Source organism: Pezoporus occidentalis, unplaced genomic scaffold, assembly GCF_034315485.1.
Source record: "Pezoporus occidentalis ecotype Australia unplaced genomic scaffold, CSIRO_AGI_Poc_V1 ctg117, whole genome shotgun sequence".
Classification (NCBI taxonomy): Eukaryota; Metazoa; Chordata; class Aves; order Psittaciformes; family Psittacidae; genus Pezoporus; species Pezoporus occidentalis.
The window spans coordinates 2,178,511-2,203,463 of record NW_026912961.1 but is presented as its reverse complement, the minus strand read 5'-3'; the positions used below and the strand labels follow the sequence as shown (position 1 = coordinate 2,203,463).

Here is a 24,953-nt window from a genome sequence, read left to right as displayed (position 1 = left end):
ACTGAAGTCAGTAAGGTTTTTCCATATGCTTAAAGTTGCCTACACCTACAGAAAAGATCATTTTGCTGCTTCTTGTATCCTTCCACCACAGCTGTTTTTTCCAAGCCCTGGCACAACTTTGTAGCCTGATTTACAGTCCTAAGTACCAGCTAGTAAACTTATGGTTCAGTGCTTAGACTCTATCATTGGAATAACCTCATTTCCATCTATTATCTGTTTGCAATACAGATGACTCAACTCCAGGTTAGCCAAGCCTTTCCTGCAACTGCAGATGAAGGGCCAGCAATATCTATCCTTGGTTTAAGGAGGCTTTATGATCCCCAGATATCATGTTCCTAACTGTTTATCAGTCAGTTTATTTATTGACTTTTATCTATTCTATTTTTACTTACCTATTTTAAGATGTTCACTGAGGCAGGAAAGCTTTCCTGCTGCCAAATTTTGTGCATTTTTTCTCATGCTCAAGTCACTCATTTTATTCCAGCAACAAGCATTTTTCCTAGTGTTGTCGCAGCCTTTCTAATTGAAGGACATGGTCACCTCAAGAGATACAGCAGTGTTTCAAAATTGTTATCTCAGCATGGTGTCTTTGACTGCACTGCTCTTTCCCATGCTACTGTGCATAATCAGGTGCAGAGCAGCAGAGGGCAAATGAACGTATCTACGATATCCCTGGACTGGGTGCCCTTCTCTTGCATAAGAATTTATGATCATTTTATGTGTGTTACTCTGGACACTAACTGCATATTCCCTCTCCTAGAGTAGATACCAAGTACACTGCAGGAACACTGGTTTCCTTACAGTCTATGAATCTAACCTAAACACTAACTATTACTTAATAGTATGTAATACCACAACCAAGAGAATAATCTTTTCTATTCTTAACAGTACTACCTAGATAAAAAGGGTAATAGAAAAAATAGTTATATTCTCTAAAATTATATTTCTTGTCTACTTAATAATATTTGAGGAGTATTTTGATATTTTATAAGTTAAAGAAAAGCCATTACTCCAATAGTTACTGATAAAACACAAAGCTGACAGGTAGATCTTGTAGTCTTCAAAGGTCCCTGAAGTTATCAACTCAGGGTGGAGCAGTAGCCAAAAAAGCCATAAAACACTGGGCAGCATCAGGAAAGATATTGTGAGCAAGACAGAGGGGAATTTTGACACTATTTAAAGCCTTGGTGTAATCACATCTTGAACGTTTTACCTAGCTCTAGTCTCTGCATCATAAGCTGGATGCAGTTGAGGTTAATACAAAAAACAGCTAAAATGAGTGACAGAATAGAGCCTCCCTTAGAATGAGAGATGGTGATTGAGAGGGAGTGAGTCTCATGAAATCTTGAGGGCAGTGGGAAAGGCAAAGGTAGAACTGCTGTTCACTGAATCCTGAAACACTAGAGCTACAGGGAAGCCATGGGAATCAGGAAATAGCTTAAGGCAGACAAATGAAGTACTTTACACAGCAGGTAGTGAACCAACTGCCTCAGGCCGCGGGGAAGACAACCATTATTACCAAGTCTGAAAAAAAGAATGATTAGACAAATTCATGAGAGACAGATCCAGAAAATAACACTAAAATGAACAGGCAGGAATCTAACTGTTAAATAATAATTCCAGAAACCTTTTAGTGAATTTGGATGTGGAGAGCGTCTATTTGTTTTCTTGTTTTTCTGGAACACTAGCATGGCTTAAACCCATCACAGCGTTTGTAAAACAGATACACATGGCAATAAGCATGCCACAGTAATGTCAGTACAGCAATTGCCCTTTCAATCCACCTAATCAGTCATAAGCCAAATTCTAGCGGAAGAATTAGTAACTAAGAGCATAGCCATCATCACTTCAAAACATAATCTTCATTCCAACATAGGAAAAAGAGAAAAATCTATTTATCTTAAAATATCTAACATCAAAAGTAGTAGCAACTACTTTGTTACCTTATTTAGGAAATCACATGACTTTCTTTCATGTTAAAAGGCAGCTGCAGGAAGAACCATCCTCGGTCTGTGCCTTCTGGAAAGAAGTACTAATGCTAAGCATTCAAACACAAAAGTAACAGCACCCTGTAACTTCATCCTGAACTTACATCCCTCCTGGATGGCCAAAATCATCAGAGAAGCTCTGGATCCACAGTGTTAAAAAAAAAAAAAAACAAACAAACAACAAACAACAAAAAAAAACAAAACCCAACTAACCAAGAAATAAAAAACCACTCAAATAAAACAAAAATCCAACAGGAACAACGACCACTATTCCCTCAGAAATAAATAGTCTATTTTCTGCCCTGCAGTGGGTGTGAGAAGGTCACCTGAATAACAGCTTACCAGTAATCTCAAATATCTGACTTTGGTGGTCAGGATGATGACTGCTACTTGGATCTAGTAATACATGGGCTTGGCCTTCTGCCTTAAGAGCTGGCCAGTTCCTGCATTACAGTGTATGGTCTTCACCTGGGGAAAGTGTGAAAAACTGCCATGCCAGCCAGCTGCTTGACAGCTCTGGCTACAGAGGGGAAAAAACAGAAAAAAAGCATTACTGGTACACAAGAAGTCATTTCACCAATGAATTAAGAGAACAAAGAAGTAGTAAGACACAAGCTTTGTTTTGGATACTGGATACCTAAAAGCCCCACAAAAATGCAGGGATAGATTCTATTCTGCAAGCTTCCACAACTAAACTACACCTTCTCAGCCTTCCTCCCTTCCCCATAGAGGATCAAAAGAGGACCTGTGAACATGTAAGGTCTCTCCTTCTACAATAGACACAAGCATCACCAAAAAAGGCAGGACTGTCCTGGGTGATTTTTTTTCCCACCCTGAATGATTTCTGCAAGCCTTCCAGCACTATGTGCTCTTACTAACAACACTCATTCGTTTTTAAGACTTGCACTATTCAATCTATTCACAATCAATTGTGAATCCAATACTATTAGAACAAAAAATTCACTTGCAAAAGAGCCAATACGACCTTGAGAAAGCCAAAACAGACTTGCAGAGGCATCAAAACATAGCTACCATTGCACATCACAAGAGCAGGATAGGATACCCAAAGAGACAGATGATGCTATTCTAATGATGCCTGGAACAGGGTTCAGCAGCACAGGCTCACCTCATATTCACTCACCCTTGGAAGGATGAACATATTGCAAGACTTTCCAACTTGCAAATAATGGCTTGATATTCAAGCATCAACAACCAGCTGGAGCACTATCAGTCTCAACTGCCCTCCTGCTTCTGAAAAGAAAGCACTAGGCTCTTCCAACACAAGGCAGTAACAAGTGCAACTGCTTGAGATAGGAGCAGTGGAGCATTGCATGCATGCATGCAGCTGTATTGCTCTTCCTTGCCCAAGCTAGCTCATTCAGAACCCTTGAATTTGCCATGTTTACATACCCCAAGTCTTTGTCATTTTATATGACTTCCAGTTAAACATTTTTTATCTGCTTTTCTTGTATCAAAGTACTCATTACACTGTTTTATGACAGCCTAGTGATTGAAGAACTGCTTCTTGGATTAGGAAATATGGGTTAGGAAAAACAGCATGATGAAAGCTAGTTGAAATAATCCACCTTTGGTTAATTCCACCAGCTACTCACCCATGCCATTTTCTAGGTCTGTTTTTCCTACAATAGTCATGGGTTACTGCTGATACAGTATTATCTGTGGCATTTAAGATTATTCCTTTGGGACCTCAAATGACCTCATATTCCCTCATTTTAATTATACATACAGTATAATGTAGGGATTTGGAGATAAGAAGGCATGAGGCCTTGAGCTGCTTTATTACATAAGAAAGAACAAACACTGATTTATTTATTACCTAAGCAAGAGCCCTGAAAAAAAAAAAATAGTAAAATTTTGTGCCCAGATAGGACCATTCTTTTGATTCATCTGTTCACACTCTCTTAACTGTTCCCATTCTGTTCACACACAACATCTCAGGCTTTCCCAGCTGTGGACCCTCCCAGGGCACTGATCTGTGATAAAAGAATAGGAAGAGAGGCACATAGCAAAAAAAAATGTGCTTTCAGAGAGCATAGTGGGAAGCTGTGCATACAGACTGAATGACCTCCGTAGTTACAACTTCCTTTACAACAATTTTGTATCTTTGTACGCCATGCCAGCAGAATAATCTTGACCATCATAGTGAGCTCTGGAATATCCTTTTCTCTGCACATGGTTCTGTACACATAGCTAAAGAAACATCCCCTCTCACTGTGAAGTGTACCATGCTCTCTGGGAAAAAGACCTGGAATGTACCACAAAGATTTAAAAAAAAAAGAAAAAGGAAAAAGAAGAAAGTAGAAAGAAAATCAGCAGAAAAGGAAATTAACAGTAATACTGGAAATATATGTATTCAAGGTCTCTACCCAAGCATGTGCAGCATCAGCCAGAAAACAGGCTGCAGAGCAGATGCCGATTTAACAGGAAAAGAAACTGAAATTCTGTTTTACAGGTTTGCATAGTTTTACAGTAAACAAAGGAGATGGGAGGACCTGGTGTCATGTTGCTATTGCCTGCTTAAAAACTAGTAGTGATTACTTTCATTAGGGATGCCCAGCGAAGCCAGTTAAATGCCGTTTTCTGAAACTAAAGTACTTTGTTCTGACTCCATGCCACCTATAAGTACCAGACAATCAGATCTAGAAAGCCATAGCCACACCTCTCAGAAGACCCCGATACCTTCCACATACTACACATGAAGCAGAAGTCAGACTCTCAGAAATGGCTACATGTCGTGGCATAGAGAAATATCACACTTCTACTGAGGCTGAACACCTCTCTCTGTTTAAAAGATACACAAAGTGTTCAAAAGTCTGTATTCACTGTTAGCGTTGCAATCTGCTAAGCCTCCAGTGCACCTGAAATAAATTCAGAGGCCAAATCATTTCAGCAAAATAGGTTAAATCCTTGCCACTTTCTCATCACAGTTCTTAAACATGCTGAAAAAACTGCCTGATTACTTCAACTATTGAAAAGAAATAGTGTGTCTTTAGGGTCTCTCAATCATGTTTCAAACATGTATGGCTTCACTGTCCCCCTCAGCAAGCAGTATTTCCAAAAATAAGGACATATCGATCGTCTAAATCCATGCTGACACAAGTTAAAGAGATGAGTTAAGGAAGTTAAGCACTGGTGTGCCTTAAGATTTGGACTTTGTTGACAAGTCAGGATTCATGTAGTCTGTTACTACACAAACCAGAGAGCTCAGGGTGACAAGCCCATGGCCACTGAAAGTAACTTGTGAATTACAATCCTAACGCCAGCTGACTATTTAGCAATAATACCTCTAAATGCCTTAACAGCCAGAGGCAGGCACTGATTTTACTTCAAAAGCATAGCTATGAAAGTGATTATTAATTAAAATGAGGGAAGATGAAAGTAAGCAGCTGGAGTGGTACGACATGACTAACAATATCCACAGGCATCCTTAGCAGTGGAACAAAATGACAGGCAAGCACGTGTCTCGGTCCTTTGCCCAAGGCACTCCTGGCCTCTGAACACAGTGTATGCAGACTTCTTCAGGTTCGTACAATTTTTTTCCTACACTATCATAAACAGAGGGATAACTTCAACTATGTAATTCTCCATCTTTATTTCCTGAAAATAGCTCCAACTGTAAAACCACAAACTAACTCAAGAATTACAGTCCAGCACAGCCCACCAAAGGTAGGATACAAATGAAGTGGGAGTAATCTGAGGTGAGAAATATTCTGTCAGTGATGTCTAAATCCTGTATAGCATTTCAATACATGTGATACTATTTTCACAGAAATCAAATAATTTATCCCATACACACACAGCTTCATGTACTGGACAGATTTATTTTTTATTTTTTTTTACATCAGATATTGCTATGGAAGAGTAGGAAAAACAGCTCTTTTTAATACACAGATGTCTCTTTGAGGCCTCTATGGTACTTGATTAAAGATTTATTCCGATAAAGCCTTTACAAAGACTGCATTGACAATAATCCACATGGGGGATTTAGACAGGGTTAATTAATATTCTGAACCAAAGAGTCCAGAACAGGATGTCTTACTGTATCTTAATTTCATTATCTAAATGGGACTACAGAAACCCATCAGATTTCTACCCAACTGAAGAAACAAACAAGCAGCTTTCTTACATGCTTAGACATGGAGAGTAGCAGAAATGCAAAGCATTAGTACTCAGACTCAGCTGACTATATATACAGCTATGAAGTACAGATGGCTTTAAGCCAAAGGGTGACAATGTTATTAATTTATTTTCAAATAATTTTAAGAACACACTGAAATAAAGATGATTGCTCAGTGAAGACAACAGAGATTAAAAAAGAATAAAAAATTTACATCCACCAAAAAGCCAATTAGCTTTCAAGTTTTCATTGCTTCCCTCTGTCACACACTAACAGGCATTTTTCTTCTTGAATTTCACCTATCGTTGTGATACAAGAAAAAAAAAACCAAAACTGAAGCCAATTTAGAGTGTCACCTTGAATCTGACCCTCTGCTTTAGATGATGAAACAAATTCTCAGAGGTGAATTACATGACTACACATCATTCACTCATTTCAGGAGCATTTCCTGTACTTTGTTATCGTGTAAGAGACCTGGGCAGACACAAAGCAAAGCCTCCAAATAGCAACACTGGGAAACTATAAAGCTGATAATATATGAAAAGGCATCATGTGCACAAGGTGGACAGGTGAAAAGATTAGTTATTTCTCCTTTTTAAGTCTTAATAGTATTGGTTTTAACTGAAGACCATAAAACATTTTTTCATACAGCAGCTGGACTTTAAAAATTAATTTGAAAGGTTCCAGCAAAGCCTAAAACATACTGGCAGCACAATACACTTCAGTGAGCTAATTCTAGATTCTTTGCATTTCAATAAAACTTCTCCTGGGAGGGTATCCAAATAGTTTTTTGTTTTTTTTTAAAAAAAGTCAATTAATTAAGACTCCTCAATGAGGAAGGTTTACATGAAGTTTATACTCTGGCTCATAACAAGTAAAATGTTCATCCAAGAACAAAGACTAAGAAATCATGAAAATTCATTGATTTCCTGGTCTACAACCTATTCACACAGTTGAACAGTTTCAGTATTCCACCGAAGATAAATAGCTATAATGTGAACTGTATGTTCCAGCTGCTCTGTACAAACTATAAACTTCCCATTCAGCAGAATGCAAGCTGTTCCTGAAACTTATTAAGAATGAGACCAGTGATAATGGGATCACTCCCATTCATGCAGTGACTCATGAGCATAAGAATTTGCAGGGACGGGGGAAAGCATCAGTGAAGAAGTCGGTGCAACAAGTGTTCAGGGGCTCCATGCTTCTGCGACATGCAACTCCAGTGCGACCTCCTGACTAGCAACATTGCAAGGCATGTGTAATGTAGTCCTGCACACCTAATGCACAGGTCAAAAGAGCTGTTGTTTTCCTACATTCTTCCCCAATTGCATTTCTTGAAAAGTACCCAAAGCAACAAAATAGTCACAATGGCTAGTAGGAAGGACAAAACTCCCATTTATTATGTATGACTTTATTTTGACGTATATATGGCTATTTTTACAGCATAATCTAGAAAATCCCAATATAAGCAAAAAGAACTCTCAACTTCCAGAACAGCTTTACTTTAAAAACATAAATATATTGCACTTCTACATCAGTTTGCTAGAGGTCTACCAGTACGTTAAAAATACTATCTTGGTTGTGGTCCTAAAGATATACACGAGAGAAAATTAAGTGGGACTATACATGCTCCTGTTGAAAGAGTTAAGGCCATTACTGAATTAAACTTCATAGGTGATTTCAATAAGCAAACCAAAACTAAGACCCAGAAGGAACTTACTCAAGACCATAATCCTTGTCAGGGTAAAAGTCAGAATAATCCTTCTCTAGTCATTTGACCATTGTTTCTCCTTCTGAGAGTTCTTCAACAACATGACTACTTCGCTGTATGTTACAAAAATATCACCTTAAACTGTTTTTAAAAATCTATAGGTACCACAATAAGTAAAAAAGCTACCAACAGCGCAAATGGCTGTTTGCTCTAGTATTTTAGCATAAAAAGTGAGAACCCTACCCTACACAATACACAGTCTGATTTTGAACTTGTTAGAAGACATACATTAAATGCACAGACAAACAAACAAACAGAACAAATACCTGGTGAGCTCTTCTTTAATCTTCAGGGGTTCATGTGGGTAGAATTTCACTCTAAAGCACATGGTAAATGGTGGATGAGCTGAAACATTATAAAGATAAAGCATGAGAACAGTAGCAAACATTGTCTCAGCCACTTGGAAGGAATAAACTCCAAGAGTCTTCAAAAGCAGCTGGTGTGATGGCTAGCTCTGAAACATCAGGCAGTGATTCAAATAAACCAATAAATACTATACGTATGTATGTATGAAGAGAATATATGACAAAGGTGGCCAAAGCATGTGCAAAATAGACCTAACCTAGGCAAATCAATTTATAAAGAGATTTGCACCTCACAAGATTTTTGTTTGATATAAGAAGTACAAAAAACATTTGTGCTATTTTTTTTAATAAACAGGAAGCAGTTGCATCTTGTCATAGAGATACAAAAGGTGTTATCTATATTTGTTATTCCTGACAATGATAATACCTAGATTACAAAATGGAAGAAACCATTAATTAAATTTGGTTAAAGAAGCTAGAGACAACAGAACTGTTATTGTTTACAGTATTTAGTAAGACTACATTACCTATTTTTCAGCTATGGCAATAATATCAGGCCTTAAGTATAATACTTCCTCTTGAAAAAAAAAAATTCCCAACAAAACAAAAAGAAGACCAAGTAACAGGAATTATTTCAATTCTGCAATTAGTATCTCTCAGTTTTACATTAATGAACATAGCTTTATATCCCACTGTTGTATGTCTGACAGTATTCAAGATATTATCTTATCTTAGGCCAATTGATCTTTCAGTGATTACAGGAGGGACAGAAAACAAATTGAAGACTATTAATCCCACCAAAGAGGCATCTTGTGATAATCATGTTAGGCTAAAAGGTGTGTGAAAACCATGTAGAAGGTTTAAAAATGTCACATCACGCACAATATGCAGGTAGGCAGAGCCCTCAGAACTGTCTGTAACCATGTAATGTTCATGTTTTAAATTCCACTTCTCAGTTTGAAGTGAGAAGGAAAATAACCACATCTTCAAAAGGTAAATAGTGTGGGGGGAAAAGTAAGCCAGGCAGGGGTCCTTTACCAAAACGTTTACCAGCACAGCCATTTTTAAGTAGACAGAAATTGAAGAAAAGCTGAGGCTTCAAACAAAATGGGAACATGTAATAACTGTGCTCATTTGGAAGTGTCCTACAGAACTGAGTGCAAAATTATAATCCTTTTATTGTAATATTTAACTATGAAATTAACTTTCTGCATATTTACACCCATACTCTATAGACCCTTCCTTTCAAGCGGGAGGTGGGGTTTTAGTTGGGTGGTTTTAGGTTTGGGGTTTGGTTTGTGTTTTTTTTTTAAAACGAAAGCATGCATGTAACTTTACTTCATAGTAAAATACAGGATTATAATATTCTAGTTAGATTCAAAAGTCCCTTGTCTTAATGTATTCTGAATGCACTCAGTCAATCTAACTTCCTAAATCTGGAAGAGACAGTGCTTTCACATGAGAAAAAGAACGGAAGGTTAAAGAACAGGGCAAAGAAAATTACAGAGAAAATGAAGGAAGAGAACAGGTGAAACAGAAGATTACTTTTTAGCCATTATAATATATAAAAGTAATCATAAAGATACCACAACATTTTACTGTACAATCTCCTTAAGCTTACTTGCTCACTGACTTGTATAAACTGCACGTGCAAATTAGTTCTATAAACATATGATACCTCTTCCAGCTACTCTGACTGCAGTATTTACATGTATGTTGCAGTCTTCCAGAAACACAGGACTGGAGATCAGATAGTTCCATGTGATGTACAAAAGCAACAGAAAATAAAAATGCATTACATCTTTCATTACAGCAGGTATCTTTTGAACGGTTTGAGTGCTTATGACAACGTAGGAATATTTTCCCCTTTCAAGACCTCATGTTGCACTTTTTTTAACTACTTTCAGCCTCAACAAAAACTGCTGATTTCACAATTTTTTTACTTGTTTAAATAATTGTTCATTGAAGACACAAGGAGAAATATCAGAAGAGATCGGGATGAAGAGATAAAAAACACAGGGAAAAAAAACAGAAAGTAAGGAAACAACAAATAGAAACAAACAATAGGAACTGGAAGAATAAAAACAAGCCTTAATTGTTCCCTAGAGATCCTTCGAACATTCAAGCTAATCAGGTCCTCTGAGGGCAAGAGAAACACTCAGACTGCTTTCTGTGGGCTTCAGCTTCTTAGACATGACTGCAGCAGTGTCTTACAATAATTGGACGTAGACTGCAAAACAGAGAACACTGTTATGTCCTCCCTGCCCTTTAGTGGCAAACTAGAAGGTAAACCAAATTCAATGCCCAAGAAAGGAAAACAGTCATCCAGAGATTAAGGAGTCATGTTGCCTGGACAAAGCAAAAGATAATGTAAGTCATCTTAAATAGTTCTGCCTCTTAGCAATAAGATTCTTAAATCTAAGCAAGAGAGAAAACTTGGACTTTTATAATACGGTTGCACTCACAAAACATGATTGAAGAAACAACCAGTATTAACCGAGCAAGAGCTCTTCCTCAGGAAAAGAAAAAAAAAAAGGCAAACAAAACAAAACAAAAAAATCCCAAACTTTTACCTGTCCTGGAAGATTAGAATTAGTTTGTGGTCGAAATAGGGATGCAGACATAAGAACAGTTAGTGCATGGCTCTGCAGGACCCTAGCTAGTACAAGCATACTGCAAGATTCTAAAAATGCATTGAATTTTACCTGAATTTTGGATGTCAATGAAACGATTAAATTTTCTGGCTGTGGTAAAAAAAAAAAGAGCCGTATTCTGGCAGTCTGTGGTAACCAGAGAAAAACAACAGCTGCCCTGTATGCACGGAGTATCATTGTGAGGAAAGGACAGCATACACCGGACTAAATCAAATAGCCCTGACTCAGTTAACAGGAAATGTTTTCCTCGTAGACAGAAGTGTACACCAGTGCACAGAATAGGCAGATCGGCAAGATTTGGCAAGGCAGTTTGAAGCCTACTTTGAAACATTTCCTAGACTCAAGCCTCTGTAACAATATTCCTCCTCAGCAGTGCAGCAAGCAATACAAAACAAGGCTGCTGCAGACTGCCAGAGGTCTTCCCTCAGCAATTGCTACAAGTATGGCAATTTTGAAATTTTAAAAATAATATGATCCCCTCCATCCAATTCACCTCTGGAAATTAAATAAGAAGGTACTCTATAACTACACAGTGAAATAGGATCCTCTTTTTTCTGTTCTTTTTTTCCCAGTTAGAAAACCTGCCCAAAAGAATGAGCACTTGAAAGGAGAAGAAGTGACCCCCACAGCTATCTACTTTCTTCTCCATCTTCATTTTAAAATGGATCATAAGCCTAATGTTCCTCCAAACGCACATTTGATGATATATAGACATTTAGTAAGGTTTTTGTCTTACAGATTTTACACCACTAGACAAACGCACATGAGAACCTCATATTCTCTCATTCACTACATTCTTGCAGTGGAAAGCAAGACAGGCAGTGAATTGCACAGCTCAAGAAATGAGATTGTCAAGCCAGACAATTCCTCTGTTCCTTGAAAGCAAAATTACTTTCTACTACTTACTCGCACATTAAAGTGGAAACATTAACAACAAATCTTCCCAAAACAGAACTCAATTTACAGAGGAACATGTCTTCAAAACTAGCCTGAATATAATTAGTTTTAGAACAGCTATAAGCTTTTTCTTTCAGACTGGTCCTTTACCTATCAGATAAGGAGCAGCCAGTATAGTGAAATGCCTGAGGCTTTGTCAGAATTTCCTACCATCACAGGCTTTGCTTTTTCACTAAGAAATATTCACAACTGCAGTAACTGCAAAAGACATTAACATGGAAAATAGTACTGACTGCAAACTCCACTGAATAGGGCTATTAATTTGCCAGTTTATGTGCTAGCAGAACATAAAAGATGAAGGCAAAAGAACAAATAAACTCATTTAAATTATACCAAATGTTCAGACCAGTCCTGACCTAGACCCTCATGAATGAACTACACATACAGCATGGAAGGTTTCTAGGTAACTGATATGTCTTTCAGGGTTTATTTCAGTGGCATTCAACTAAGACAAACTATCCAATATACATGAAACTATAAGTATCTCCTAGCTAAAAACCGAAACTCTAATACCCTGATCAAAACAAATGGGGAGATGGGACCTGCACCCCTTGGCACAGGTATCAATGTATAAGAGAATGCATCTTCCATGCATTCATTTTTAAGCAAAGCCCACTGAATCACTCTTCTTCTGTGTAGATCAAAAGGTAGATCATAAGCCTAAGAAAATATGCACATTTTCTTCATAGAAAGACAAACTGAAATACTATCTTTCTGTAAGAGAAAAATTGGTTTTTAAACAACAGAAAAAAAAGATGGTGAAAAACTTGGCTGAAGTTTTAGAATTGTGAACCAAAGAGGGAGAAGGACAGAAGATTCGCAGCTGCCACTTTTGGGAAGGTTTCCTGTTTGTTTTTAACAACTTGCTTTTCATCCAGCATGAATATTAGGTTCTGTAAAGAGCTTTACTGGCAGTGTTGTTTTTTTGATTAAACATGGATTCAGATGGATACTGAAAGCCAAAAGCAGATGTTTAAATTATCATCATAGCCCTGGGAATGCGATGTTTCAGAAAACTTTCTGCATCTCTCCTTGATGTTACGTATTCTCTGAGCTACACTATACCTACCAAAAGGTAGTGAAGGTAGTGAACATCAGGGAAAAAAAACAAAAAAACAAACAAGCAAACAACAAACCCAAACCAAACCAAACCAAAAAAATCATTACACTGAAACAGTCTTCATGTTCACTGATGCTGCAGAAGGATCTCTGGGGCACCGGGAGACATATACTGCTGTTTCCATATACCTCTTCACTTATAAAATGAATTGGCTGTTTGACCACATCACTTGGTGAGCATGTTTAAGACAGAACACTGCCCAGTGTTTTTATTTCATGCATAAGAGATACAGGAAGGAAGGAATGATGGAAGAAAGGAGAGAAAGACAGAAAGGTGGATTTTCATCAAGCAGTTATAAAAATGCTTTAAAGCACGTTAATAAGAATCATACATATATAATATGCATCATTCGGAGTAACGCCAAATCTTTATGTTTTCACTGTGCATATCTGAATAAACTCTTTACATTTGTACTTAGACACAAACACTGATGACAACTTTGAGATTTAAGAATCTTTAGGAGGTTTTGCACAACCCATTTCTGCATCCGGGTTCTTGCTTTCCCTGATTCATCCCATTTCTTTTCACACTTTATAATAGCATTAGAGATTCGGGAAATTAACAAATTCCAGTGGCCTGACACAGCAAAGCATCCTTTTTGCATTACTCTCTCAGATCAACTGACATGTAAAGCAGCAAGAAAAACATGAAATTTGAACTACTGCACACCAAAGCAACAGAATTGATTCTGTCATCAAGATCAAAACCCATAGAGTTGGACATTTCCCACAAAGCAGATTACAGGATAGATGCATACTTATTATGCAGAATAACCTTCAAACTTATTGAAAAAAAGAGAGAGGGAAAGTGCATGGGAAAACTCTGTTCTTTGCTTAAACATTAGTGCTGATGTGACCAGCACTAGCATTTACACCAAGACATTCCTAGGCAGAAAATAAGTAAAAAACATAAGACGGACAAATGGTGAAGAGCTTTACTGCCAGCATCTGGGAGATTACAGCATACATAAAAACATGCAAAACAATAGAAAAACAGGTTTCAAAAGTCTTTATCTAGAACCACAAAGATGCAGCTACCTCATGCAACGTTTTAGTTTTTCAACCACTGCTGGAAGCATGGTGCTCACAGCTATCAATTGCTGGCCAGCAAGCAGCTTCAACTTGTAAAAGAAGACCAGCAGTGGTTCAGGACATTTCTCAGAGCCTAAAATTTCCACTCTCTGGCAGAATCAGTGGTAAAAATTAGACCTAGATTTTACACATCATGTTTTGACACAAACATTTGAGTGAAGGTGGAATACGCAAAGGTAGAGATTGACAGAAAAAAAACGACATTTTAATTCTTCTCTGTTGAACCAGGTTTCATATGTGATTAAGACAAAATTTAAAATATTCTGGAAGATTCTGTCATATCCCAGGGTTATTATGAGTTTAAAACAATCTTTGCCAAAGCTAAGGAAATTAAAATGGTAGAGCACCGCACAAGAGCCTACGAAGACTTCAAATATACAACATTCTATCCCACCAACAGAATCATATAACTGCCGAATTGTGATTTCTGTACAATCTGACTATGTAGAGGGACTATACCTGAATGATTCATATACTACTGAGGCCCACGAAATCTCATACCTACTGAAATTTGTATTAGAACACTACTCCCAGTCATTCCTTTTCTGCTCTGTATATTTGTCAATACCGAGGTGTATGAATAAACTGAAAAACTTGTTACTGTGTTAGGGGAAAATGAAGCTCCTCACAAAGAGTAGCTGAGATCAAGCATGCAGCAAATTTTCAAATTTGCCATAATCCTATGAAAATTTGAGCATTCAACTGAATTTAGAACATTTTGAATCATTAGTATTAATATAACCTACTCTTGCAGCAGAGGAGATGAAAGTCCATTCTTACATACAATCACTGTGAACAGCCTTCTGCCACCATTTCTCCTAGAAGTCATATATACATAATATATGTTCTATTAACCATTCACTTCATGGTTTCAGTTTTTACATTTTCCACCTGATTCTAATTTCAGTCCTCACGTGTGTCACCTGCGACTCTGATGCTTTTCAAATGAATACGGTTAATTTCTTCTTCTGAGTCTAAACCTTTTCCTAGAAAACTGTGTATTTTGAGACAAAATATGAATTAACCTTGTGTGCCTTTAAAAATTTATTTTCTACATTAATACAGTATGTTTTTACAAAAATAAAGCAAGAGGTTCCTGATGTGAAATGCTTACAAAAACATCCTTGAAACCTGTGGGAGAAAAAGATATATTTACGTGTAATCTCCATTAATTCTACACATGCATTTTATATATATATATATGTTTTGTTTCCTTAAAGGGCTATTGTAGCAACTGAAGTCCTCTATCTGTGACAAAAAATATAGTTAACTTACACTAGTATTAACCTGAAATTGCTTATAAAAAGCCGATCACAGTAGTTAATTCTACTCCTGTGTCCTGAATCTAAGGCTGACAGCAAAACTCCTTTGTTACCATATCATTCTCTGCTGCTGTTGCTGTTGAAAAATTTTCACTGTGACAACTAATCTCATACTAGCTGCATTCTGTTTTGCTATTTCCTACATGATCATTTTTCAGTCTTCAGAGGTTTGATTAGGATTTACCCAAAAGCCACACAAGTCCTCTGATAAGACCATCACATCAGTGAATCTATGGAATTTATGGAGTACCATCAATCACATCTAGGCACCATCTCTATGCAGGCAGAGATGTTCTGAATAAATCAAAACACCCTCAGTGCATCTGGTAGCAGAGTTCCTGAATATGTTCCTATGCAAAGTGCAACAAGAAACATGAGCTTCACTTTGTTGGGTGAAAGCAGTAATGCACAGCACTTGAGTTTGCTGGACGGTAACAGTAATCTCAGACCAGTGCTCTGCATTGTTAGGAAGTAGGAGACAGCAGAAAGAGAGCAAACCAGAAAGACCCAGAAGCAGACTGCCACATTCCACATTTCACTGCCATCTCCCAGTGGCGTCTGACTGAAAACAAAAGCCAAGAACGTACAGGTCTTCCAATCAGATCTGCCACCCTACACACATCTGCCTCTAGCTCTGAGCAGTAAGTGGAAGCTCTTGGTGTGCAGAGCACTGTAAGACCGTGTAATGAGAGTACCCTGAGTTTTTAGGAGCCTAGATAGGACACAAAGGGCCTATTTGCACCAAGAAACAAATTAAGCATATTCTAAGTGTCCTGGGTTCCGCAGTAGCAGTCATGTTTTTCCTTTGTGTTAACTGGTACAGTGCTGTGTTTTGACTTCCAGTTTGAGAACAGTGTTGGTGAAGCCGATGTTCTCGGTTGTTGCTAAGTGATGTTTACCCTGACCAAGGACTCTGTGAGGCTCATGCTCTGCCAGGGAGGAGGGGAGGCTGTGAGGAAGCAGAGACGGGGCGCCTGACCCGGGCTAGCCGGGGAGGTATTCCATACCACAGCACGTCATGCCCGGGGTGAGGGGTAACTGGGAGTGACCCGGAAGGACAGGGGTTTCCGGGTGGAGCTCGTTTCTCTTGGCCGGTGGTATCGTATTCTCTTCCCTTGTTATTTTCCCTTATCATTGTTGTAGCTGATAGTAGCGGTGGTGATTTGTTGCTGGACTGTTTTTGTCTCAACCCGTAGGAGTTGCACTCTCTCGATCCTCCTCCCCGTTCCTCCGGGAGCGGGGAAGGGGAGAGCCCCGGTGCGGGGAGGCAGGGGGGGAGACGGACACGGACCTCGATTGTTGTCAGCTCGGCACCACTCACTGGGAGTGAGTGAACAAGCTACCTGACTGGGTTTAAACCACGACACTAAGTTACTGTGTGGAAGCACAGGAAAACTTCTGGGCATTTCTAAAACATGAACTCTCAACACTTACATTTCATTTGCTTGATGATGGACTTGTTGGGCTCAAGCCAGTGCTGGAAAGACAAAGCAGAGAGCAGAGGTTAATACAGATCACATCAGACAACGACATCCTTGTACAGCTACGTGGTACCAAAAATAGGAAGCAGGATTTTTGTTTCACTGAGACATATATACACTGGAAAAGCACCTCCATACTGTTGTAATGTTGAAATTGCAATGTACAAGCATATTTAGTGTTACCACTGCTCAGTAGATACATTCAAGGTAAAACTAAGACAAATATTTTATTTTAAAGATAAATTTTAAAAGACATTCTCTAGTGATTACTTTGCAACAAACTTTTCAGACTTACACTTTCAGCCATTTTTTTCTAGAAATATGACTATCTGGGCCAGTAGGACAGACTATTCAGAAATGTTAATATTGTTTGTTCACTAATGCTGTCTTCTACAGGTCTTATAACTAAAGCATGTAAAAATACTGTATTCTCAGTCAACAGCTTCAGAACACAAGCTACTGTTCTCTTCTAGCAAGAATGGAAAATCTGAAGGCAAAAAGTGTACTTTTCCATGAAATGTTTATGCTACAGGCAGTGAATGCACAACAGAGAGGTACAGAAGGTATAGCTGGTGCTTAACTTTCCAGGGAAAGACTGCAATGACAGAAAAACTTCCATTTTTTTATTCCTCTATAAAATCAACTCAGATTCTTCTGTGATGAAAAGCCAGGCTCACATTTTCATTAAGAGCCTTAGCACATCCCCTGCTACCACTAGCTGAACCGTTCAGAAGGATGTTTTGATTGACAAAAGAACATGCTGATATTCAAGTGCCACTTCTAACCACAGCCAACAGCATTTGTACTAGGATTTTTCCTGTAAGCAAAAAATTTCCACAGTAAACTGAGATTTGTGCTGCAGAAGCAGCTGGTCAGAAAGCATAGTATTCAGCTTTAATAAGCATAATCAACCCTGGAAGCCCTCGCACTAAGGGGTTTCATTTTTAACCCTTTTTATTCTAGCTCTGAAACCCTACAAAATCTAGTACTTCTTAAACCATATGTAATATTTAGAATACTCGACATCAGCTACTGTTTTTCCTCATAACTTACAGTAATTCTACTACAGAGAAAGGCTTTTGTAAGAATTGTTAATAGGTGACAGAAATTATTATTTTAAAAATCACAATATCTCAAGACTTCAGTCAAAATCAGGGATAACTTTAAATTAGTTTTCTGGAACAGAAATTTTGAGAAAAAAAATAACATGGAAAGAACAGTTTTAAATACCTGCAGCTTATATGCTGTGGCTGCTCCAAAACTACTGCATACAGTTTACAGTAATACTGGTGATCAGCTCTACCATGTATTTCTGTTTGAAGCTTACTTACCACCAAGAGACTGGTATGGAACCCTTCTGCTCAAAAGACAAAACAAAAAACCAGCAACACCAAACTTCAAAGGACAAACTTTAAAACAACAAAAAACAACCCCACAAGATTTCTTCATATCTTGCCTCTTCCTAGTATGTCTATTTTTTGGGTAAAAGAAGAAAACAAAAAAGAGAAAACAATAAGCGCTTCACCAACTTACCAGAAATATCTAGCTCATTTCATTCTTTTTTAGATCACACAGATACATTATTTATTCATTCTGCTCTGAATAATTTGGGGGTGAGGGTTGTTCATAAATAGGTAAGTTAAGAAATTGTATGTAGTCTGCAGTACTTCATAGATAAATGATCCAGATGAATTCATAGATATGAAACCAGACACACAGATACACATTTACTTTCTTTAACCTCTTCACACACCTGTCCCACCTCCACCAGGATCTAGGCGTCCTACCTGAAGATTCAGACAGCAAAGAGAAACCTAGACAGTGAGCTGTACTGTATCGTTCCCAGGGAACTGAGAGGTAAGAGGCACCTCAGATGTGTAATCTAGCAGAAGCACAACACAATTAGTTTGATGTTTCTCTTTGAAAGGCCAGGCTGAAATATTAGCACAGACCAGGTCAGCATTTACCAGCTGCTTGAAAAAGTCAGTTACCTATTCTAACAAAAAGTCAGGTATTAATAAAAATACCCAATTTGCAAATATTAAACCCTCATAATTCATGAATAATTCACGAATAACGAAAAAGGGGAAACATGAATGAAATTCCTCCTGCAATACGCTAAACCCCCAGAACCCAGATTTAGTTAACATGTCCGAAAGAAAACTGTTTCTAATGTTTCGCTAAGAGCTGGCTTTCATGGTTTAAAAATGGATTGAAAAGACACCGAGCAATTAAGCTGTCTAGGCCTTCACTTGGAGGTCAAGAAACTGACAGCAGGTTTCAGAAGCTCAGATTTCTGTAGTGACCTTCTGTTGGTGGAAGATTGCAAACATGTAGGAAATTCAGCTGAACCTTCCAGAAAACTGAGCAGTTACTTTATAATTTGTGGGCATTTTCTAAGACACAGCAATTAGGTGCTTAATGCTGAGTGTCAGGGGAAGATAAACACCTAGTCACTGCTAGTACTTCTGGAAATAGCCACCCCGATATATTTGTTTGCATATTTCAATTTGAGTTTTAGGAAAGATTTTCCCCTGAGTATTTATCTTCCAGCCTTACAGCACTGACTAATAATTAATAATTGTGCCTCATCTCTACACTAGAGTATTCATGCTATATTTATTCCAAGATTAATTAGTTCTAACAGCTAGGACCAGATAAAACTTCCTATAAATTCATCCAAAGGTTTCTGCAGGAATTTTCAATTGAAAAGCATATGTCTTTGTAAAATGTTCTTTCCACGTATCAATCTTTTGTTAAACAATTTGCTGAAAAGAAAGAAAAAAAAAATCCTCAGACAAAAAGAAAATACAACATTTTGAGTTCTCAGACCGAACTTTAAAAGCATTTAATTCTTCCACTATAGAAAGATGTCACTGCAAGAGTGTGCCACACTACCTTGCAGGAACAAACCACAGGTGTTTCCAATTTTCTTGTAAAGCTAGCACCTCATTTATAAGACAAATAAAAAAAAAGAGAAACAAAACAAGTCAGATGTAAACTTGGAATCACAGACAGGAATCTTTAATTTCCCTCTATGGAGTAAAATGTGTAAACTAGGGGAAGGGAAAAACCCATCAACCTTATACAGTTTCATTTTTGCCTCATGTATTTCACACTGTTGTCCATAAAGACTGCTTTAATTGGATGATAGCCTACACCCTCAAACCAGCCTGATTTTTTATGTGGCAGTACTTAATGATCATCAGAAATCATTCCTGCAGAGGCTGAGCCTCCTATTTCAATGATGGCATGTTAGCAACATGGTTGCTGCCCAATGGAGTAGATAAGATTTTGATCCTAATCCAGATAACATCTAAGGATTCTTTGAGGTAACTTCTGTTCAGCACTGCCAATTTCTAATCCCTTCTGCCAAAAGACATCTGGTTAAGAGCCTGGCACGTAGATGGTCAGGCAGATGTCCTCATGGAAGCAGAAAGCAAAGAGAAAGAACCTAGAGATCTTGAAGGTCAGTCATGGGATAGCTAACAAGTCTCAGTGCTTCAAGCATCAGTGGTAAGCAAACTATTATGGATTTCACTTTTGGTCCTGGGATCCTAAAATATGCTGAGAATTGCATTCTGACTCATATTTCATTGCGACTACATGCTGTCTTTCAGACTAGTGCAATTTTTACTTTGTAAATACAGCCTTCACCTCTGCTCAGCCTTTAAATGGCACTGAACAGTCATTAGCAAGGCCAGGTGTGTTCTTGCTTACCCACAAATGCTGATGTTCTACCAGCTTCCACAGCAAAAGCTCAAGACGAGCAAGGACACCACATAAGGATAAAAACAGCATTCTAGAAAGTCAGTTTAACTCCACAAACACTGATGTCCTTTTAGTAAAGACACTTCAGCCAATAACCTGTTTTGAACAGTCATTCACTGAGAAGCTCAGACAGGACTGAGCTTGGTCTCACTACAGCAGAGGGTTAAGGGTTTTGGAATAAGACGCAGGGAGGAAAGAGGACACAATGTCACATATCTATTTTTACAGTCCCTGTAAAGCATCAGGTGTCATGAAAATGCCCAACTGTTCTTCCTCTAAAATGCAACAGTTGCCTTACAGTGCAAACGTGTGTTTCAGTCTCCTCATCCTATGGACTCCTGTGTAAGACTGGCATAAACCAAAGCCCACCTCCTAAAAACCTGCCAGGCCAAAGGCAAGTGCTTGGGACCTGACAAACCAGAAGTCCAAGAAATTCAGTGAAAAGTCCCTCTCCTCCAACACAAGAGGCTTTTCATTTAGCCTCTCTGTTTGCAAGAGGAGCACTAAAGAAGGGGCAACCAAACATGACTAAATGCTATGAATATTTAACTCCACCTCAGCAAGCAATATTTAGTCAATGCTCAGATGTGCATACAGTAAAACAGAACCTGAGAACCTGCAGACTGTGTCCAGGTGGCTTATGAAGATCTCCAGAGAGGGAGATTCAATGACCCTCCCCAGCAATCTGTTCCAGTGCTCTGCCACCCTCAACGTAAAGAAGTTTTTTCTCATATTGATGTGAAACTTCTCATGTTTTATATGTTGATGTGTGCCTGAGCCACCACGTCCTCACAGACAACAGGTTCACAAATGATGGAAAAAACACCTCTATTAAAATAGCCTGAAGAATTACTTGGTGTGCAGGGTTATTAATCTTCACACATGATACGTTGGTTAGTAGCATTACTGCTGAATTAAGTTTATCTGTACATTCACGCTACTATTCATTTGTGCCAAGATTTTGTTTAGTACATAAATGCACCCGTACTGGTAAAAGCATCCATTTAACTCAGCACTTTGTTCCTAAAAATGGCCTGAAGTAAACACTTAGAAAAAGAACAAAAGTAGTAGCTCCCATTGTGTTCACTGGCTTTTTCCATCAGCCTCCATTATAATTTGTTTATAAGCTTTTGTGGACCTTGCAATTTGACTATTAACTTTTTTTCTAACTCTTTTGTGGTTTTGACATCTACAACAATGAATTTTTTCAATAGGTATGGTATTTTAGAAACTACTTCTCAATACCAATTGCTTTATAATTTCTTTAAGTGTGTTTTAGTTCTGTTATAAAAATTACAGGGCAATCTTTCCCTGATCTCCTTCTCCAAGCCATTTTACAACATATCTATTTCTCTTACTTCTCTTGTTCATTCTCTTGCTCTCTCTCGGTCATTCTCTCTCACTTAACTCTTTTCCTAGATGAATTTTTCTAGTCTAATCCATCTCTCTTTGTATGAAATGCATTCTTGATATCATGGCTTTGAACAACATAGCCTAGTAGAAGGCATTCCTGGAACCATTCTATGATACTGTGATTCTCTGATCATTCTCATGGCTTTGTGTCTTTTCTAGTTCAACTATAATTTTTGGGAACAGTGTGACCTGAAACACACACAATAAGCAGTGTCACAGCAACACTTTGTGCAAAAGGACATATATTTTGTGATAACTCTGTCTGGGAGAGCAGATTCATATGCATAGTGAATCATTAAAATTATAAGTAACCTACAGCCCAGTGACTCTGGTGTTCAGCATGTAAGAGAGTGGAGAGCTCCCAGATAGCCCTCCTTGCATAGCTGTATGGAGTCTTGCAATGCATTACCCAAAGATACAGCTTTGTTAACCTGAAGTTGCAAATTATCTGTTGTCTCTTCCTGCCAACCTTCTTTGCCCTCATGTTGGACTAAGGGCACATTTTTAAGAACATGTATTAAATAGTTATTGGTTGCTAGAACAGAGATCAGGGCACCCAAGACTTGCTGACCCTTTCAAAAGTCCACTCTGAAGAGGAACTGTTGCAGATTTTATGTACATGTCCCATTAAAAACAGAACTGCTACTTCATGATATATAAATTCATTATTCACAGACAACAGGCTCCAGTTTCCTTCCCTAGTAAATATTGGGACAGTGCTGAACAGCTTAGCTTATAGGATTAAACAAATACTCTGCCCAAGTCCATAGTAAATCATGTAAACTGGAATACAAATGGGACTCTGCAGCAGCCTTACTAATGAAATAAGTATGTAATCAGAAAAAAAAAAAACAAAACAATAAACTGTCTGCGTGTAGAGGTGCCTACAGTCTAACTTGAATGCAAAATAGTAATTGTATTTGCAACAGTTCTTTGGGGGTAGATTGGCAAGAGTACCAGTAAATCCATAGTGCACAATGTCATCTTCTTAGTGATGCACCGAGCTGGGCTCTGCGTTCTGGGGAAGTCAGAAAATCCCAGTGTACTCAACCATTCAAGATCAGCTGCATAGCGGGAGCAGTATTCATACAGCAGTTTCACAGATCTGAAAGCTTTGCTTTCATACTGCCAGGCATACATGCACAAAGCTAAAACCACTGCACTATTGTGCCACTCCCAGAGAAGCCTGCAGCACATCCAAATGACAAAGCATCTTATCGCTTCAGGGTGATTACAATCTCAAACATTTCTACAGCGACTGGCAAGACTTCACAGTTGCTCCATGCTCTTACAAAGCCTTTTCATAATACCTAATGCTTCCCCATGGGTATCTCCAAAGTATTTCTGCCACCTCATACTTTCACATCCAAAAACATAATCACAAGCACATGTTCCAAGCCACCTACTGGGGGTAAAAAAACATAAACATAAGTATTTCCAATTTTAAATCACTGCTCAGATATCTCCTGAAGAGACTCAGATAATAAATTTCACCACACTGCCATCTTCCTTCAGCCCAGTCCTCCATTGCCCTCAATACCAGTATCCTCACTCAACAAGGGATCATCTCCAGTGAGAGTTGCTGAACAGTAGTTGCATTATATCATCCTAATTCCATCTCCTACCAGCCAAAAAAAAAAACCCACACAGAAATGTGCTCAGTTAACCCAGGGTTATCTGGCACACTATTAGCCGTACTGCATTTCCTCAAGGATGACACTGATAATTGGCCTTGATATAATATCTATTACATGAAAATGTACCAATAGGTAGTTCCTTGAGTAGCAGAATTTAGCAGAATTGGTAACACCTCCTCAGGGTATGTCTCATGTTTGAAACTACTTATTTCTAAGAAAACAAAGATGGTTTCTGAGTTCTTCAGCTCCCTCCAGATTCCCTGTGGAGTGGGTTTACCCTACACTATTTACCCCAGCGAGAAGAATAATAGGGTTTTGCAACCAATGTGGCGGCTTTTCCTCATGAAACCTTACAGACAATTACATCCCCAGCCAAATTTAACCAAAACTGTCTTCAAAAGTTACTATAGTAACTTTTAAAAGTTACTATAGGTGAAAGTCAGGGAGAAAGGCAATCTGATCCCATACACCTGGTTTTCTCAGAAATCCAGGCAAAAAATTCAGCAGCTAATATATGAACAGAAGGAACTTGTTCATTCTCAGCATAATACCGTTAGATATAAAATGGCACATTGCAAATTACTGCATTCTTTTAGTACAATCCTGTATATTTCTGAAGCTACCCTAAGGCACAGTTTCCCCAAAGGAACATCTAAATGTGACACAAGAATGCAGATATGGTGTAGAACCTAGAGCTTTTAACTGCTAGTTCAATTTGAGGTCATTGGCACTTTTATTCTCCTGTAAATGCAAAGATAGAAAAGCTACTGTGCTGCCTTCTGTTAGAAATGTCTTCCAGAGTTTCTTTTTTTTTGGTCTGGAAAAGAAAATAGAAAACTATAGAAAATTTTACAAAGTTTAAGCTTCTCTAAAATATCCACACACATTTACTTATGCAGAAAGAAAGTACTATTAAAAAAAAAAATGGCTAAGGGGAGGAAGGAGTACATTATAACCAACACAAAAAATAAGCTGTGGTAACACAGTTGTTTCCTACCACAGTTTCCCCACATTTCAAAATTTTGTTACAACCTAAGACAATTGGCTCAATTATCTATATTTTTCACATAGTCAGAAGTTCTGAATGTTTTAAACACAAATATTGAAACAGTTCATTTGAAACATGTGAAATACTATAACAGTTAATTTTTTTAATTCTCAAACTCAGTCAAGTGTTTCAACACTTCTAAGTCAAAATGCTACATTTTGGTAGCATACTCTGAAAGTAGACATTTAGGATGAGTTAAAGCTGGTACTTTTGCCTGCTTGAGCTCCCTCAATAGACTACAAAACAAAAGGACTGCA

At 38.1% G+C, this 24,953-nt stretch overlaps 1 protein-coding gene across 5 annotated transcripts in view; it reads right to left on the bottom strand.

The window, feature by feature from the left end:
• The window catches only part of FRMD3 (FERM domain containing 3), a 136,458-nt gene that overhangs the window by 47,805 nt on the left and 63,700 nt on the right, over positions 1-24,953 (bottom strand). For 2 of the 5 annotated variants that reach the window (XM_062640675.1, XM_062640683.1), the window contains exons 3-4: positions 16,781-16,823; positions 8,164-8,242 (exon numbers count right to left, since the gene is read on the bottom strand). In XM_062640675.1, coding sequence (XP_062496659.1) covers positions 8,164-8,242; positions 16,781-16,823 — 122 coding nt within the window. Of the gene's footprint in view, positions 1-8,163; positions 8,243-16,780; positions 16,824-18,158; positions 18,185-24,953 lie in introns of those variants that run through there. The other 3 variants (XM_062640692.1, XM_062640722.1, XM_062640712.1) reach the window with 3 other exon arrangements.